This window comes from Schistocerca serialis, chromosome 3 (assembly GCF_023864345.2).
Source record: "Schistocerca serialis cubense isolate TAMUIC-IGC-003099 chromosome 3, iqSchSeri2.2, whole genome shotgun sequence".
NCBI classification, from domain to species: domain Eukaryota; kingdom Metazoa; phylum Arthropoda; class Insecta; order Orthoptera; family Acrididae; genus Schistocerca; species Schistocerca serialis.
The window spans coordinates 79,753,871-79,774,427 of record NC_064640.1 but is presented as its reverse complement, the minus strand read 5'-3'; the positions used below and the strand labels follow the sequence as shown (position 1 = coordinate 79,774,427).

Genomic DNA, 20,557 nt, shown 5'->3' with positions numbered 1-20,557 from the left:
AAAATACCTCTCACAGAGAACGCACAATGTTTACACTGGTCTGCTGAATACATAACATAACCTCCTTCCTGCTATCATTTGGGGGAAGAACAAGGCAGCTCCCAGAGCTAGAGCTGCCTCCATTTTCATGCAAACTCAGAGTACAGGCAGCTCCATCTGTTGGATTTCTCTGGAACTAGTGTGTGGAGCTGCCTCCTTCTTGCACCAAACCCCTCAATTTTAATATCCAAAAGTCAATACACACAATTTTTCACATTCTTTATCATTCATAAACATCACTATGTTACCTATTGATAATAACACATTAATAAATTTACATCTCAATAAGTTATAAAATGCAAAACTGTTAAATGCAATGTTAAAAATTAATGTTATTGTGAGAAAACTCTGTGGGTGCGCGCATGTGTGTGTGTGTGTGTGTGTGTGTTTGTGTGTGTGTGTGAGAGAGAGAGAGAGAGAGAGAGAGAGAGAGAGAGAGAGAGAGAGAGAGAGAGAGAGAGAGAGTGTCAGTAACAGGGCGATGAGAGTGGTAGAGGGGGAAGCAGTTAAGTTTTCAAGCAAATGTATTGCCTGTTATTTGTTAGTAATGTGACGTATGATGAAGATAATTTCATATTAGTTCAGTTTCTTTCAGTTGCTTACATACTATGTGATACTATATCACATTTTTTTGTTCCCAATATTTTCAATAAATTCTATGAATTAACAGTAGCATTAAATGAAACTCATAAAATGGAATTATTAATTTTAAGGAAAGTAGTTTATAATTTCCACAAATACAATGCTCAAAACTCATAAGAAAACACAAAAAATTAATTGTCTTCAATACATACACCCTTCCATTAAGTATTAAGTTTGATTTTGGTTATTGAGACCAACTAAACTCATATTCACAGGCCATGTGTGACACATAAAATTCAGAGGCAAATAGAATGGACCCTTGAAGATATTACACAAGCAATAGGAATGACATCCTATTCTTTTTGTTACAATTAAGTATACTGGAACATGATTTAATCAATGATACAGTGAAGAAAATATAGACAATCTTCTCTTTACCTTGTTGAACATCAAGTCCTGCACGTTCCAGCATATATGGTAGCCCTACATGAAGGACAGCAGCCAGGAAGTAAGTAGCACAGAAAGAAAGAAGAGAGGTTTTCATGAGAAATTAATTTTAGTAATATACAGGTATAGGACAGGCTGTTATAATGGTGTTGTGCAATTCTGAATTTCATTCCAATTTTAGTTGTGCCTTGCAAGGACTCTCTCAACTGATACTCTTGCCTATGTGTTATAATTTAGACAAGGGTAGGTTTTCTATAATTTCATTACTATGATTATCTGCTGAATGGAATTACATAAAATTTACAGTAAAACTAAAACCTGAAAGTCTCACACAACAATAAAGACAGATAAACTGGTTGCACTTACCAGTACATGAAAGACTGGTTTGACTAATAACAATACATTGAAATGACTGCCAAAGTTTCATATCAGCGCACACTATGCTGCAGAGTGAAAATCTCATTCTGGAAACATCCCCTAGACTGTGGCTAAGCCACGTCTTCGCAATATCCTTTCTTTCAGGAGTGCTAGTTCTGCAAGGTTCGTAGGAGAGCTTCTGTAAAGTTTGGAAGGTAGGAGACGAGGTACTGGCAGAAGTAAACCTGTGAGGATGGGGCATGAGTCATGCTTGGGTAGCTCAGTTGCTAGAGCACTTGCCCGCGAAAGGCAAAGGTCCCGAGTCTCAGCCCAGCACACAGTTTTAATCTGCCAGGAAGTTTCAACAATTGACTTACCAGAGGGTTTTGCATTGTCTTTGAATTTAGGAATTTAATGCCTTCAACTAATTTAAGTCTGCCATTACATGTGGGTAATGCAGTGTTTTAAATGAAATGTGTATGGGGAACAAAATATATCTTGTTTTATATGGTCACAAGACAAGAAAAGTGTTTTGTATTTTCAAACGAAGTTGTCATTCAGTACATTCCACTATATTTTAACTAGGGGCCTAACAGTCATCAACAGTCATCCAGAGGTGAGCCATCAAAGATTAATAATGATGTCCTCCATTTAAAAGATATAGTGCACTACACACATGTCAAAATCATGTTGACAGATGGGTCACACTACATGGTGGCAGCATTCTTGGTGGTGGAACTGCAGAACTCAGCTGTCTTCCATGTTGCTACTTGCCACTGGCTGTTGGTGCACTCTGCATCTTCAGTTTGAGCAAACTGTGGAGATGATAGGACTCCACACATTGTCTAGCTGGTAGCCACTATCACAATTCATCAGATTATCTGCCAGGCATATTTCCATGGATTCTTTAATAATGGAGTTCCAAAATGATGGTGCTGTGGTTACAATCATTTTTCTTCATTCAATGTCCAATGGAAATGCAAGCAGTACCCAAAAGAAACTGATTTTTTATTTTTTTATTTTTTTAAACTTATTTATTCACATTTTAACCACAAACTTTCAATCCCCTTCAAAGTACTATCCACTTGCACTAATAAACTTGTCTAACTATTCTTCAAAACATTGTTTAAATTCATCATTTCTGGTGCTTGACAGCACCTCCATCATTTTTTTTCTTCACCTCAGTAACATCAGCAAAACATTTTCCTTTCATGTCTCCTTTCACTCTAGGAAACGAAAAAGCCACATGGGGCAACATCAAGTTAGCATGGGGGGTTAGGAACATGGGTCATACAATTTTTGGTCAAGAATTGTTGTACCGACAGGGCTATGTGAGCATCAGCATTGTCATGATGTAAAAACCAGATACCTAACTGATACAAATCAGGCCTCTTCCAGTGCACACTGTTGCCCACTCTTTTTAAAACTTCAAAGATGAAAGCCTGATTGACTTTCTGACCCTGTGGAACAAACTCTGAATAGACAACTCCTCTCACATCGAAAAAAAAAAGAAAAAAAACCCAGCAAATCAGCATTGTTTTAATGCTTGATTTTACCTGATAAGCTTTCTTGGGATGAGGTGAACTTGAAGTCTTCTGCTGACTTGATTGTTGCTTTGATTCAGGATTTTAAGCATAGCACCAAATTTTGTCACCTATGATAATATTTGAAAAAAAGTTTGGATCATTTTGGGACTCTTCTTTCAAAGCATAGCATGCTTCCACATGACCTTTTTTTCTTTTTTTTTTTTCCCCTAGCAGTCAGCAGTCATGGCACAAATTTGGCAGCCACCACTTTCATTCCAAAATTCTCTGTCACAATTTGTTACACTGAACTCCAAGTCACACCAAAAAGTGCTTCAATTTCTTTAATGGTTGATCATTGATCTTCGTTAATGACTGCATGAACGTTTTCAACATTCTCATGTGTTTGTGCCATAGAAGGACGACCAGACTGAGGTTTGTCGTCAATTGACATTTCACCATTTTTTAAATCAGAAAACCATGCAAAAACTTGAGTTTTCCCATTACCGCTGTCCTTGTATGCTGTTTTTAACATTTCCAGAGATTATATTCCAGTTTTTCTGAGTAAACAACAGAATTTTACCACCACATGCTGTTCACAAAAATCACCCACTGCAAAAATGACAATCACACATAACAGTTGTCACTATAAACTCTGCCAAAACTAGTCCTGACCTTCTTCAGTGACAGCACACAGCTTACAGACTCTGGAATGTATGCTCTATGCACTCCTAGTGGCAAAATGTGGTGCTACAGAAGCTTTTCCCACCAATAAATAAGTTTGGTTTCTTTTGGGTACTCCCTCACACAATGTTTGGCAATAGTGGAGTTGTAAATTATAGATTTTCAGCAATCAGTCGTCCTTTTTAAATTTTATTGGCAGATCTAGATTTCAGCTAGAAGCTAGCCATTTTCAATGCATTATTATTTTTGCTCATTGCATGTAATGCCTGCTGGTCAGGCTTCATCCAGAGTTCATTGAATAACATTCAATACACAAGGAAAACTAATTTTTGCAATTCACACTATTATTGTCTACCTTGAAATGTTATTTTGATGCTAAAAATAGCCTATTTATTAGTTATTTATATAAAGTAAATCTTATTCCACCAGATACATAATCCTCAGCTTCAAATTATCCAACTGCCAATTTGAACTTTTTGTTTTCAGTAAATACGGAAATCAGAAGAAGGAAGAAAGCAAACCAGCAGGCAGAGTGCCTTATATCAATGGCATCTAGGGAGACAGTAAGATAAATATTCTTATCTGAAACACATTTAATACTGAACTAAGCTCTTGTTCCATACATGAGCATAGGCAATTCAACCAACAATGCAGTTACCAATCCCTTAGTCCTAAACTAGTTCTCTTATTCCTGTAAACTAATTTATCAGCTGTTCAGTAACTGATAAACACAGTCATCATATGAGCACTAATGTGATCTCATGGTCTCAGTTTATTAGTCATTCGTTTGCATTAGATCCCTAGTTAGCACGTGAGTTTCCTTAATATATTATATCTTGATTTTAGCTTTTGTCCTGTTAGTCCTAGGTGTTTCCTAACTGTCAGTGATCTGTTGAGAGTCACAACTAAATAGATGAGTCATCAACTACATATAATTTATTATTGTGTAAGATTACATTTAGTTCTTTGTCTTTCTGTTCATTAGATGGAATGAGCTGACTTCTGTTTTATGATGTATCCTGTCACCAAATAGTATTCTCCTGTTTGAAGTAGAAGTGGCTATGTCCACAAAATATGTATCCATCTAAATGACACAATGAGGATCATGACAGGAACTCTTAAATGCACACCAATACCCTGACAGTTAGTACTCATCAGTACTGCTCCACCAATCTCTGATGACAACAAACAATAACACATGAATAACGAAACTCAAAAAATCCAGAGACTTACCAGTTCATGAAACACTGAACAATTTACCATGCATGTGACTAATATCTAAAGAACCAATCCAGGCAAACAATGGCCAACTTACTCCAGGAAGCTATGATCTGAGAGAAGAATGGAGACATCAGTGGACATCTTTCCATCATCATGAGAAGACAGGTAAAACAGATCTGACCACCTAACCCCCAGGAGCAAACCTAGCAAGAAAAATATGGATCTCCTGAACCATATCACAACTGGTCATGTCATGACTGAAGCAACACTACATAAATGGAGAATGACAGATGGTGTTCAATGTGACTGCGGTTTATTGGAACAAACACTGGATCACATTTTGGATGACTGCCTAAAAATAAAATTCACAGATACTTAGAAAGACTTTGCAGGCACATGACATGTAGCAGTTGGAGTCTTTGTATATACAACTGTGATGGGAAGTGGCATATGCATTTACTGTTTCATATTATCTTACTTTGTACAATTTAATGTATGTACTTGTAAACCATAATTCTGTAAGCCATATGCTAAGTAAATAATTAGTCACTTGTGGACAAATAAACAATCTAACATCACTGAAGATGATACAATAAAAAGCATGTGCATAATGAGGAAATTACAGGTAAATCTGATTAATGTTCAAAGAACCAACAAGCTGCTGGTTAAACAACTTTTAATTTTGATCAAGTATCATAAAATATCAATGCAGCAAATCAAGTATTGCCTACATAAGTTATCTCTTGCTTAGTGAGTAAAGACAAGTAAGTGGTGTGATCATAAAATAAGAGTTTTTTTGTTTGTTTTTTGGAAAGAATGTTTTTTTCATCTTCATCAATGTTATCTGCTTCAAAATTGTCTCCATTAGATATTATTCACTTATGCCAGCACTTTAACCAATCCTCAGAATACTCTTGGAACTTGATCTTTGGGATACCTTGTAGCTCTCTCAGTGATGTATTTTTAATCTCACCTTGCTTATAAGGTAAGGAACCTTTCAAGGTTTCTTTATTTTTAGGAACAAAAAAAGTCACATTGTGCAATATCTGGTGAATATGAATTTTTTCTCGCAAATCAAGACTTTTTTCAGATTGCTTCACACAAACAGTGTTCAACTTGAAAGTAGTATATTTATTGATCAGTTGAGCTTGTGGCAAGAACTCATGTTACACTATGCTGTTAAAATTGAAGAACACAGTGATCAGCCAGAACATTATGACCACCTACCTAATAGCAGGTGTGGCCATCTTTGGCATGGATAACAATGGCAACACATCATGGCATGGAAGCAATAAGGCCTTGATAGGTCACTGGAGGGAGCTGACACCAACGTGCACACACAAGTCACCTAATTCCCATAAATTCTAGGGAGGGGGGACGATGAGCTCTGATGCCACGTTCAATCTCATCCCAGATGTGTTCGATCAAGTTCATATCTGGTGAGTTGGGGGGCCAGCACATCAATTGGAACTCACCACAGTGTTCCTTGAACCACTTCATCACACTCCTGGTGTTGTGACACAGTGCATTATCTTGTTGAAAAATGCCACTGCCTTCAGAAAACATGGTTGTCATGAAGGGGTGTACGTGGTCTGCAACCAGTGTACAATACTCCTTGGTCATCACGGTGCCTTGCATGAGCTACACTGGACTCATGGATGCCCACATGAATGTTCCCCAGAGAATAATGGAGCTGCGCCAGCTTGTCTCTGACCCGCAGTACTGGGGTCGAGGAGCTGTTCCCCTGGTAGGCGACAGATCTGCACCCTCCCATCGACATGATGAATAAGGTATAGGGATTTGTCAGACTGTGCAACACTCTCCCACTGCACCATTGCCCAGTGCTGATGGTCACATGCCCATTTCAGTCATAGATGCAATGTTGTGGTGTTAACATTGGCACACGCATAGGTCATCAGCTGCAGAGGCCCATCGTTATGAATGTTTGGTGCACTGTGTGTTCAGACACACTTGTTCTCTGCTCAGCATTAAAGTCTGAGATAAGTTCTGTCACAGTTCACTGCCTGTCCTGTTTTACCAGTCTGCCCAGATTATGACATCCAACACGACGTCTGGATGTGGTTTCACCTCGGTTTCTTGACATGTTAAAGACACTCACCACAGCACTCCTCAAATGACCAAAAAGTTGTGTGGTTTCTGAAATGCTCATGATGAGCCTCTGGGCCATCACAATCAGCCCTTGGTCAGATAGGCTGGGCATTTTCTCCATTCTATACATGGACAGCATGCTCACTGATACTACGTGCACCGTATGTGTGTCTGACTAACAGTCATTCCTCACCAGGTGCCAGTGCTATCACCTGGATGGGTTTATATCAATAGTGGGTCAGTGGTTACAATGTTCTGGGTGATCAGTGTAACTTTCACATTTGACTGTACTTGTCAAGCTTTTCTCAGTGTTGGCAATCCACAATGATTTCAGTGGAACAACCAAGCCTTAGTGTTGACATCATATCCATAAACCCATGATTCACTGCCACTGATGACACATTTCAGTATTTTTGCATTGTCATGTAGTGACTCCTGAGCAATTTGCATTTGCCACTGTCTTGTTCAAAATTCAACAATTTTGAGACAAATTTTGCTGCAACACATTTCATACCCAAAACATCCAAAAAATTTCATAGTGTGAGGTGACTGATATTTCAGCATCATTGATGACTGCTCTGATTGTGATTTGGTGACTGTTCATAATTATTTCTTTCACTTTTTCCAGGCTTCCATTGGCTGATAATGTGCTGTGGCAACCAGGGTGCTTGTCGTCTTCAACATCTTCAAGGTCTTCTTCAATACACTTATGCCACTCAAAAATCTTGTTTTACTCATAGCAAACTCAAAAATCAATATTGACTGCATTTCATTCTATTTAATAGCAAAATTTAACACAAATTCTCTGCTCCATTTTTCACTGCCAAAACACATCAAACCTTTTTGACAGCTGCAACACATTAAATATCTGATATGATTAACACTGTACCGGTATTGGGAATTTGCCAGACTAGTATTGGGTGCATGCTCATCATAAGCAGCATCGGCATTACAGAAGGCAATCTTTCAAAATATATTTATCTCTCATGTATAGTATTTCATTAATGTGACTGCTATTTCTAATGTAACTTAACTTGCCTTAGCCTCTTAGAACATACAAAAGACATTCACCAATAACAGTTATATAATTATCAAATTACATGACAGTTTTAATCAGCATATTAATTTGGGATATTATGTACTTATGAGAAATTCGATTCACATAAGTAGGTGCAATAACACTTGCATATTGTTGCTACAAAATTACAACATTTTATTAGCACAAATACCAGACACCAATTGTCTCAAAATTGTTGAATTTTGAACAAGACAGTGGCAAATGCAAATTGCTCAGGAGTCACTACATGACAATGCAAAAATACTGAAATATGTTGTGAGCTTAAGACAGATAGCATGAATAGACTGAACAAATGACTTAAAACAAAGATATAAAGACACACACATTTCGTTCTTTAGTCTCTGACTTCATATGTAACATCAGTCTTTTCAGGCTATTGTCCCCATTCCCCTCCAGTAAGGAGTACCAGTGCTAGGTAAGGTGGAGGTAATGGTACCATTATTCCTGTAGGTACTGAGGCAGGTAGAGCTGAGTCCTGAAAGCCCAGTTGTAATGTGAGTGAGGGGCATAGTCAGCATTGTTTCAAGCACTGGGGGACAAGAACTGAGATGAAATCCAGTGGATAGTGTATCAGAGGTAGATGTGAGGCCATCTCGCACAACAACTCAAACCAGTTTCAGTCGTCAAGGGCTTGCCATTCAATAATATTATGAATGTGTAATAATCACACTGTAGCACTTTATGAAGTCCAGAGTGTGACTGTTGTAGGATTGCCCATATAGTGTCATCATGCAGCATGATACACCCACAGTCCTTCAATGCCTCGTGGACAAATATTAGCTGCACCTGAGGAGGGGCTCTACGGATATGAGCGATATGTTGTTGCACCCTTTCACCACTGTTACTAATTCTGGTAACTCACCGTTGGTCAGAACTTGGGACAGAGTAGTCAGAAAATCAGAGGGCAGACCTAGGCATTTGCCAAACAAAATGTCTGCTAAGTAAACTGAAAATCTTCTATGTAGGCAGTATGCAGGCCCAGCAACACTGTCCACTGCGTGGAATGAGATGTGAGAGCAGCCTTAAGAGTGCAGTGCAGTGCAGTGTTCAACAAGGCCATTACTCAGAGGTTGGTATGCCATAGTTCAAAACTGTTGGACGTTACCCAATTTGCATATCTCTATGAACAGGTGGGACTCAAAGTGTCAGCCTCGGTCAGTGGTTGTCAATGTGGAGCAGCTAAAATGTGCAGTCCACATCTTTAGGAAGGCTGTCATACTGTCATGTCCACAAGTGGAACTGCTTCCATCCAGTGCGCCACTCTGTCTATGGTTGATAATAAATAGTGAAAATAATTTGATTCTGATAGTGGACCCACCAAGTCCATGTGCAGGTGTAGTAGTCTTCCTTTAGGAATTTTGTATTTTCAGTGTTGTGGGTAGGCATGGCACCCGTCTTTGCTGCACTGGCAGCCATTGCAACTACTGTGAACTTTTTTGCAGTTGGTTTTAACAATGGGCCACACAAAATGCTCTGTGATTAACTTGGTAGTATGACAATCTGCTGATTGTGACAAGCTATCACTGTCAGACCAACAGTCGGCAAGTGATGGTCGAAGGAATCACTGAGTCAAGAATAAATCTATGCATACCAGTCACTGAATGCTGGCTCCTATTTTGACTGGACCAGAGGGGGAATTCTTCCTGTATGTCAGTCAGGGAGCCTGAAGATGGTGTAATGTAGCATTGAAACTGGTTGCTCAAATGAAATAACAACTGAAAATTTAGATGGCTGAAGGTGTTTTGATTCAACGGTTACATAGATTGTCAAAAATTGCACTGCAGAACTTTAATGGCACCAGCAGACATACTCTGTGTTGGGAAGTACTACACCATCAGTGTCTGTGCCAGGAATCTGTAATGGTTCCACAGTTAACCCAGTGTTGATCTCCACCAATAGTACTATTACCTTGTTGATCCAACTTTTGTTCCTTTGCTATTTCACTAAAGCACATTGTAGCACTTAGCATCTTTATCCAAGACAGAAAGTTGGCACCCACATCATCGGCACTGTTAATGTGGCAAATTCCCACAGGAAATTGCCAAATGTAATTCAGATGACAGAAGTGGCAAACAGCGTAGTTCTTACCGGGGTTGTTTTTTATGTGTGCCAGTGGTTGATGGTCAGTGAATATAGTTAACAGCCATCACTCAGTGTCCTCACAGAAGTGTCTAATGGCTTTGTATAGAGCCAAAAGTCCATGGTCATAAGCTGACACATTTTTTAGGGCTTGGTGAGTTTCTGTGAAAAGAATTGGGGCAGTTGTTGTTGGTGCTCTACTGTTTATGCAGGACTGACCTGACTGTGGTTTTGTCAGTGTCTATCATTATGGACAGCTGCTCGGAAGGTGAATGGTGTGCCAAGTAATGGTTCTGTGAAGGCAATTTCTGATAGTGTCAGATGCATGTCACATCTCTGGGATCCACTGCAGAGGCTGTTTACCCTGAGTATTTTTATCTGCCTAGACATTAGTTAGAGGGGTATGCTTATTTTCAATTTGAGCTGTGATGCATATTAATGTTTATCATTCCAAGAAGTTTATGAACTTCATGACACATTGTTGGGTGTGGTGTCCATGTGATGAGTCCTGTACATTCTTGTGTAGGTCTGATTCCGTCCCACATCATCAAGTGGCCAAAGAACGCAGCCTCCTGCTTGCATAGCTGGAATTTGTCCCTTTTTATGCCCTTTCTGAATTCCTCCAGCAGACTGAAGATTAAGTGCAAGTGCTCTTCATGCAGTTCACCTGAAGAGTGGAAAATCAGTATACTGTTTAAGTACAGGGTGCAAAATGGAAAATGACTGAGGACCCTATCAATGAAATGCTGAAAATTTGGGCATCATTTTTTAATCCAAATGGCATGTTCAGGAATTTATACAGCCCAAAAGGAGTAATGACAGTGGTTTTGGAGATGTCTTCTGGTGCCATCGGAATCTGCAGATATGCCTTTTCACAGTCAATAATTCTAAATATGGAGGTACCAGCTAACAAGTGGGCAAAGTGTTGTATATTAACAACTGGATACCTGTCAGGTACCATTTGGGCATTCAATGCCCAGTAGTCACTGCACATTCTGTACGTGCCATACTTTTTACGCACAAAGCGTCGAGAGGGAAGCCCATGCACTATCCGATTGTCACACAATATCAGAATTTAACAATTCTTCAGTAGCTGCTTTAGTAACAAATAACTGCACTGGCACTAGATGTCAGGCTTTGTGAAAGATATGGGGTCCTGTAGAAGTGTTTATTCTGTAGATGGTACTGTCCAGAGTGCCATATTGCACAGGGAAATGGGAAAAGCAAAACAATATGTAATATTGAGAGGAAGTGGTGATTCACTCATGTCACTGTCACTGACCTATAATTGCTAATTTATAGGCAAACATCACATTGTTGAACTATATTTTACCACATTTCCAATTAATTAAATATAGCATGCAGGAAACTGATATTACGGAGGATGATAGTTCAAATCCATGTCTGGCCATCCAGATTTAGGTTTTCCATGATTTCCCTAAATCACTCAAGGCAAATGCCAGGATAAAAGGGCACAGCCAATTTCCTCCCCCATCCTTGACACAATCTGAGCTTGTGCTCCATCTATAATGACTTAATGTTGACAGGACATTAAACGCAATCTTCCTTCCACCCTTTTCAAAACAAAGATTCAAAAACACATATTTTGTTGTTTAATCTCCCACATTTCAGGTGCATCACTGACCTTTGCAACTTGTTCCCCCAACATGCTTGTCAATACCAATGTGCTTAACATCCAAACATATTGACTGAGTTGCTTATTTGATAGATATATACCCTAATTTCATTTCTAAAGTACATTATACATGTTAACAGAATGTCCACATAAAGAAATATATTTCACCACAAAAAATTTATGAAAATATTAGTAAATTTCCAATTTTTTGTTTCTTTAGGTTGGGCCTGTTCATTCAAAATAATGTCAGGATGTTTTCTCAAATATGTGGTTATTTCTATTTTCTCCAAATATTTAGCTTGCTACCTTTTACAGAACTTTCTGATGTGAGTTAACTGAAGACAGGTTTATGCAAGTGTGAGTAATATATCCTCTGAATACTCTTCAGGCATGTTTACCAATGCAACAACGAAAAAACTGTGCAAACTGGACTAATAAAAAATGAAAAATTACAAAATTCCTGTTACTTTCTGAACACGACTAACATAAGAATCTCTCTGTGTGAGTTCTAGATAGTAGTGTTGAATAAGGCACAGAGCAATTGGGGGAGAATGATATTCATATGGTTAAGCATGCAGTTAAAGATAGCATGCTCTGCAATATAATAGCATGAGATGATGTCATTAACATCAATTTGGTCTTGCTCTCTTAAAAAACACACTGCTGAAGACTGTTGTGAATGATTGAATGAGTCATTTGTTGTCATTGAACATTTTAGGTAAACAGATAAATCTAAATTAAATGCACCCCTCCCCTCCACTCCCCCCCCCCCCCCCACACACACACACACACCTGCCATACAACAAGGGACTGATGATAACCCAGCAGTTTGGAGTTTGGTCCCTTTACTACCCAAACCAACCAACTAACATGACTCAAGTAATGGAAAAACTATGCATGCAGGTGTTGGGGACATGTGCAGTTCATTTGGCTTGCCTATGTGTGCTAAATCTGCTGCTTTAAATAATTTTGACAAAGAACATATTTTGATGGATGGAATGTTCCCATGTTGTTATATACTCAAAGTGAACAAATGATTATGAAACTACTATTAACTGCTGATGCTCCATGCTTTATCCAATAATAATGACACCATAAGAAGAATAGACAGCAACAACAGTGCAGCTTTCAGTAATGCATGTTGCAGTGGAAATATCAGGTGTTTCAAAGTACAAAACAAAAGTAATAAAACAGTACTTCCCACTGGAATAAGATGAATTCAAGTTGCTATCCCAGACCTCACACTCCACATAGTTTTCATACTCTTGTGCACATCTCAAGTGTAACTGAATCCCTCTCCAGGCTTGCACACCACCTCATTACAACCTACAGGAATTATGTGATTTGCGAGTGAACAGTTAGTTTCGTCTATGTTCAGTGATGTACAAGTGACTATGATGCAATGAAATACAACTGTTTACCAAACAAAATGTGGATTTGTAAGCAGGAGATTAATGCAGTATTTAAGTCCATATTGGCTGTGATTACTTTGGACAAAACAAAACAATTCCTTTCAGTCAAAATAAATACTACTCCTTAGATTAAATCTGTCCTGATATTCCACAGGTACCTATGCCCTCACACTCTTTTTACACTAAAAGAATCGATTATTTATCTCATTACATATGTCATAAGTTACGCTGCTGATGAATTACTTATCACATATTGTATAATTACAGTTCTTAATCTGACAACAACAAAAAAATACTCCATCTGTTTTTATGTGGTTGACCCTAATAGAGACGTATGTAATCCAAACAAAACACAAAATCTCATACTGGAATCATCAAGGGATACATGAAACTAAACCTGTAAGTATTTTACATGTGTATATTGACTCCAAACCCCAATGAGAAGTACATATCAATTACGTCTGTGTAAAATATCCCAGCCATCGTACCTCATGTGGAGTCTAAGTGATGTGGTAACTGTTCAATTTTTTTGAGTATCTATTTTTAACTGTTTCAGCCTTACAAATAATTAGCATGGTTATATGGGAACATTCCTTTCAAATAATGATTTTTTTTTTTTTAAAAAAAAAGGTGTGTTTAATTTGTGAAAAATTTCCATATGGAGACTGTCGTCCTCTGTTTATCAGACTTACAATAGTGAATTTATCCATTTATATTTTGATAATTACAAATAATTAGCATGGTTATATGGGAACATTCCTTTCAAATAATGATTTTTTTTTTTTTAAAAAAAAAAAGGTGTGTTTAATTTGTGAAAAATTTCCATATGGAGACTGTCGTCCTCTGTTTATCAGACTTACAATAGTGAATTTATCCATTTATATTTTGATAAGCTATGTTAAAACATTATTGCAGAGCTTGTTGTCAGGGAGTAAGTTGATCAACATAAGGCTGAGTTGGATAAAATAAATCAAGACACTAAGGTATCAATGACATTAGCTGCCAGTGGGCATTGATTTAAATCAATGGGGAAAGTTGAAAATATGTGCTGGACCATGATTCAAACCTGGGTCTCTTGCTTACTAGGCAGATGCACTACCCTAGCCATGCAGTTGTGATGACCACTGTGACCTGATGGCGCAGTGGTCAGTGCAAATGCCGAGTAAGCAGGAGACCTGGGTTTGAATCTCAGTCCGGCAAAAGTTTTCAACTTTCGTCATTCATTTAAATCAATGACCACCAAAATCTAATGTTATTAATTCCTTTGTGTCTTGAATTATTAATAATGGCTCCAGAACTGAAATTGTGTCTGTTCTTTCAGACATGTATGGATATAAGAAGGTGCATAATATCAAGAAAACTATATTCTCACTATATGAATCAATTCAGAATCTTAATAAAGTAAATCTTTCAGCTCAGTCCAGGCAGTAAATACTTTAAAGATAAGCTGCACACAAGGCTACTAAAAATCTCATTACACAACACTAAATAATTCTTTGATATGATTGATGTTGTTAATAGCTTTTAAGATTTCTGTAGTAATGCACACTGCAATAACAATATGTGCTGCATTTGCACAGTCCAGTCACAATAATGTGCCCACTGCCTATGTTCAATGTCAACATGCAACAACCACTCACAGAAATCAGGTTGCAGCACTAACAGGGGAGGGTATATAGAGTGTGTCGGAGATATGGAAAACAGTGCAGTCATTGTAGTAATGAGGAAATGAAGTGATTTATGCGACATTCAAAAGGGCATTATCATTGGCTTTCAGCCCAAGGGTGGAAGCCTTTCTGAAATTGCTAATTCTGTAAAATGTTCATGTGCCACCATAGTTAAAGTATACTGTGCATGGCAAAATGGCACTATCCATAACTGGTGCCAAAGCAACTGTGGTGTATCATGGGCCATAGGTTGACAGGGATGAATGACAGCTGTGGAGATGTGTACTGGAGACAGATGTCCAATGGTTGAGCATCAGACCACCCAGATAAACCAAAGAACTATGAATAGTGCCTCTTCAAGACTCTTCAGGGAATGCTGCTGCGTATGGGCCTCTGGAGTTGGCTCCCGGTTCATGTACCCATGCTGATGGCTATTCATTGGTGATGAAGGCTGGAGTTTGCATGCCAGTACTGCAAGTTGACATCCACTAAGTGGTGACAGATGTCTTTTTCAGATAAATCATGTTTCATGGTACACTGGAGAGATGGCTGATGGATGTGTAGCATGAAATGTCTGAAAACAAATACTTTGCATACATTATTGTCTGGGAATGATTTCATGGCATTCCCTGGATGATCTCAAGATTCTGGAAGGTGAAATATATCAGCAAAATTATGCATCTATCCTTGGGGAATATGTCCATATGTCCACATCTACATGGAGTTTGTTTTTCCTTGTCATGATGGCACTCACCAGCAGGACAATGCAATGTGTCACACAGCTTTTAGTGTACATACGTGGCTCAAAGAGCTCTGAGATGAGTTAACCATACTCTGTGGCCACCAAACTCTCCGGGTTTCAATACAATCAAGAATCTGTGGGGCCACCTCAATCAGGCTGTTCACACCATGGATCCTCAACTGACAAACCTAGCACAGTTGGCCATGGCAGTGGAGTTGGTATGGCTCCACATCACTGTTGAAACCTTCCAGAATCTCAATGACCCTCTTCCTGCATATCTCCCAGCAGTCAACACTGCAAAGGTGGTTATTTGTGCTTTTGACAGGTGGTCACATTAATTTGACTGGACAGCACATTATGTACTGTATTTTTATGTACTAACAATGAAGCTGCAAACTGATCCATAGCTCATAAAGTTTCTCAGTTATAAATGTCTTTATAATGTTCTAGTTTGTCAGAGTAAAAATATCTGCTGATTGGTTATAATAATTTCAGCATAACAATCAATTCATCTACACTATCCTTTTTTTCATGGAGTTTTCTAGGCTGATAACTGAACAATAGTGTAAATCAAAATACACCATTATTTTTGCAAGTGAGGTGTACCTGCCACAAGATCTGACAAGAAAGTCAACATTGTGCAAGTACTGGCATTGCACTCTAGGGGACAAAATCTACTATGAAATGACTTTCTGTCTCTGTTCACGCACACCACTGTTTTGCTAGGTACCTGTATGTGTGTTACATCTATAAATACCATTTAATTCAGTTTCCTACTTTCTATATTTTGTTACTTTTTGAAATCTACATTTCAAAAATATCTTATCAAATAAGTGTAGCAACTAACCTCCAGCAAGTGACAGAGCAGATTTATCACTTATTCGCCTTCTGATTGGTCCACTAATGTTTGGAGTAGGAGGCTGGAGAATTGGAGATCGGACTGCAGACACCAGAGATGACATAGAAACAGGCTGACTGACTGAAGATGGCATTGAGTGTGGGGGTTGGTTAAGGAGAACAGAGGAAAGGTTAAGTTTTGAGAGATTTGGCCCCGTCTGAAACAGAACAAGTAGAGAGTGTCAATATGAATTTCTGAAATCATATGTATTATCTATGAACTTAAAGCTGAAATAGTATAAACAATGTTCTTGGAAAAAATTGTTTTTCTATTGAAATTCTGAAAGATTTTTGGATATTCTTCATAGAAATTTATTAAAATAAGTAACACAGTATTGGTAACAATATACAGTACAAAAGCAAGTATTTTAACAATTAAATGTTAGTCTATGACATAAAATGAAGGATGAATCTGCATTTAATGGTCAGAATGACTGAAATAACACTCATTTAATTGACAATTGTTTTGAATAGAATAGTAGTATAAATAGTGGGAATATTTATGAAAAGGAACGATTCTTTTAAATACTTTACCCTAGTTTCATAAATTCTTGGGTAGGTTTTATAGAGGCAGCCTATACAGTAATATGCTGTCACTGCTTTAATTCATTAAAACTTACCAAACAGCATAACTGTTTCATAATAGCAAAGACTTAGGTAATTCAGATGATAAAATTATTTTTTATATTAAAGGTCAAATTACGTCAATTGTTTGGTTACTATACTGACTACCTTAAATAAGCCCACTGGCAGACCATGAAGGCCCAAGGGATATCTACTAGCTGCTGCATCATCCTCTGCCTTGTGGCATCATGTGGATGCAGTATGGAGGGGTATGTGGTCAGCACACTGCTCTCCCAGTCATTTTGCAGGCTTTCCAGACCATGAAGCCACTACTACTTGGTGAAGTAGTTCCTCAATTGGCATCATGAGGCTGAGTGCACCCCATACCAGTCCTCCCACCAAAGAAAAATCCTTGGCGGTACCAGGAATCTAACCCGGGTCCTCCATATAGCAGCCATCTATGCTGACTACTCAGCTACAGAGGTGGACTATATTGGCTACTAGGTACTTTATATTAATACTGCAACCACTCATTTTATAATGCTTTCCAAAAATATTAATTTTTTCATTAGCTAGTTTTCAAGCCACTGAAGGTCATTAATATTTACAGACACAACACGTTTTATACCAGGGCCTATAAATATCAACTATCTGAAGATGCCCCTTCAGCAGCTTGGAAAAATAAATGTTTTTGGAAAGCATAATGAAGTGACTAGTTGGAATATTAATACAAAGCAACTGCTACTTTAGCCACAGTGTCAGGTTCAACAACCATAATGGGTCAGATTAAAAAAAATAAAATGCATTGACTACAATGAATGAAGATCAGCAAAAGTTAAATTCATTTATGTTCATTTTATCTGTATATGTATTTATTACTGGCCCAGCAAATCCTGAGAGAGTACAATACTTGTACATCTTTAGATATTATAAATTAAAGTCTCCTGCTGTGTTTTTCTGTCTGTTTACTATGGCTAATCTCAGTAACTACTGTAGGGATCTTGATATGGTTTTCTCTAATAGATAGACTGATTCACAATGAAGATTTTTGTATATAATTTATTGTTTTCAGCAAGATCACTTTTATGGGATGACTTGATTCCAAAACTGATGATGTTCAATAGCTATTTCATACCAATATTGACCTATGGTATGGAAACATGTACCCTCAAAAAAAGAGAATCATCCAGGCTGCAAGCATCAGAGATGAAATTTCTTAGATCCACCATCCAGAAGACCAAGATGGACAAGTTAAGGAATGAGGAGGTGAGGAAAGAAGCCAGAATAAAGTCATCCCTATTAGATCGAATTGGCGCGTCTAGACTTTGATGGTACGGTCATGTGATGAGAACGGAACCAACGAGAACAGCAAAATTAAATTTGGAAAGAAAGGTGGATGGGAAAAGACCTCATGGAAGACTTTGAACCCAATGGATGGACTTGATTAAGGCTGATCTAGTGACCAGAGGATGGACAGTGGACGATGTTCTCCGTTAAATGATGATGATGAGTGTATAATACACACTATGTGATCAAACGTATCTGACACCCCTAAAACATATGTTTTTCATATTAGGTGCATTGTGCTGCCACCTATCGCTAAATACTCTATATCAGCGATCTCAGTAGTCATTAGACATCATGAGAGAGCAGAATAAGGCATCCCGCAGAACTCATAGACTTCAAAAGTGGTCAGGTGATTGGGTGTCACTTGTGTCATACATCTGTATGTGAGATTTCCACACTACTAAGCACCCCTAGGTCCACTGTTTCCAGTGTGATAGTGAAGTGGAAATGTGAAGGGACACATATAGTACAAAAGCATACAGGCCAACCTCATCTGTTGACTAACAGAGACTATCAACAATTGAAGAGGTTGGACCATCACACAGGAATTCCAAACTGCATCAGAATCCACTGTAAGTACTATGACAGTTAGGCAGGAGATGAGAAAACTTGATTTCATGATCAAACAGCTTTTCATAAGCCCCACATCATGCCAGTAAAAGCCAAACGGCACCTTCCTTGATGTACGTAGCATAAACACTGGACAATTGAACAGTGGAAATACATTGAGTGGAGTCACAACTCATGGTACACAACGTGGCGATCCAATGGCAGGTTGTGGATATGGTGAATGCTCAGTGAACGTCATCTGCCAGCATGTGAAGTGCCAACAGAAAAATTCAGTGGTCATGTTTTCATGGAGGGAGCTTGCACCACTTGTTGTTTTGCGTGGCACTATTGCAGCACACATTTACATTGATGTTTTAAGCACCGTCTTACTTCCCACTGCTGAAGAGCAATTCAGGGATGGCGACTGCATCCTTCAACACAATTGAGCACCTGTTCATAATGCACGGTGTGTGGTGGAGCGGTTACATGACAACAACATCCCTGTAATGGACTGGCCTGCACAGAGTCCTGAGCTGAATCCTATAGAACACCTCTGGGATGTTTTGGAAAGCCAACTTCATGAAAGGCCTCACCAACCAACATCGATACCTCTCCTCAGTGCAGCACTCCATGAAGAATGGGCTGCCATTCCCCAAGAAACCTTCCAGCACCTTATTGAACGTATGCCTGTGAGAGTGGAAGCTGTCATCAAGGCTAAGGGTGGGCCAACACCATACTGAATTCCAGCATTACTGATGGAGGGCGCCATGAACTTGTAAGTCACTTTCAGCCAGGTGTCCGGATACTTTTGATGGCATAGAGTATGTACTGTTGTCTACTCCATGCTTAATTGGTGTTTGGAGTGACACCTTGTGGCAATGATCGGAGCTACAAGCTGGTCATCAGTATCTGGTGGTAAAAATGTAAAGTAACAATTGCTGCAACTCAAGTGAGCAGCAAAACTTGGCCAGAATCCATACCTCTTATGAATTCAAGTCCCACACTACATTTTCTGTCTGTACATGATGGCTAGCTTCAGGAACTACTGCAGGGCTTTTGATTTGGTTTTCACTAATCGATACACTGATTTACAATGGATGTTTGTGCATATCACAATATACTGTAAACAAGTCGTCTGGTCATGGATACTTAGTGCTATCTATGCAAAGCCAGGGAACGTCACTACTATGATATAAAACAACAATGGAATAATATAACCAACATATGCAACAGCAGTAACCGAATGGGACTCTATGATGAATATTTTAATATTAATGTACAGAGGAAAATAATACTACTAACAACATTTGATCAATTACATTAAATTGTTATGACACTCCAAATATTCAGAAACAGAATAGAAGCAATGATCAAATAATTACTATCTAAGTTTCACTTGAAGTGTATTTAATTTTGATGTACAACTGCTGATAAGGTACTAAATTACATCCATCTTGGTTCAATGCAAACAGGTTGACACTGAATGTAAATAAAACAAATTATATGCAGTTTGGGAAAAGATGTCAAAATGTAAATCTCGATCTGGTGCGGGGTGACAAAGCCTTAGACAGAATGACATCCACAAAATTGCTGGGGATTTGTGTGAACGAAAACTTAAATTTTA

At 38.4% G+C, this 20,557-nt stretch overlaps 1 protein-coding gene across 1 annotated transcript in view; it reads right to left on the bottom strand.

The window, feature by feature from the left end:
• Nucleotides 1–20,557, bottom strand: part of LOC126470686 (forkhead box protein P1) — a 724,940-nt gene that overhangs the window by 110,779 nt on the left and 593,604 nt on the right. Inside the window, exons 10-11 of the mRNA XM_050098687.1 lie at nucleotides 16,424–16,631; nucleotides 1,060–1,104 (exon numbers count right to left, since the gene is read on the bottom strand). Of these exons, the coding sequence (XP_049954644.1) occupies nucleotides 1,060–1,104; nucleotides 16,424–16,631 (253 nt within the window). The remainder of the gene's footprint in view (nucleotides 1–1,059; nucleotides 1,105–16,423; nucleotides 16,632–20,557) is intronic.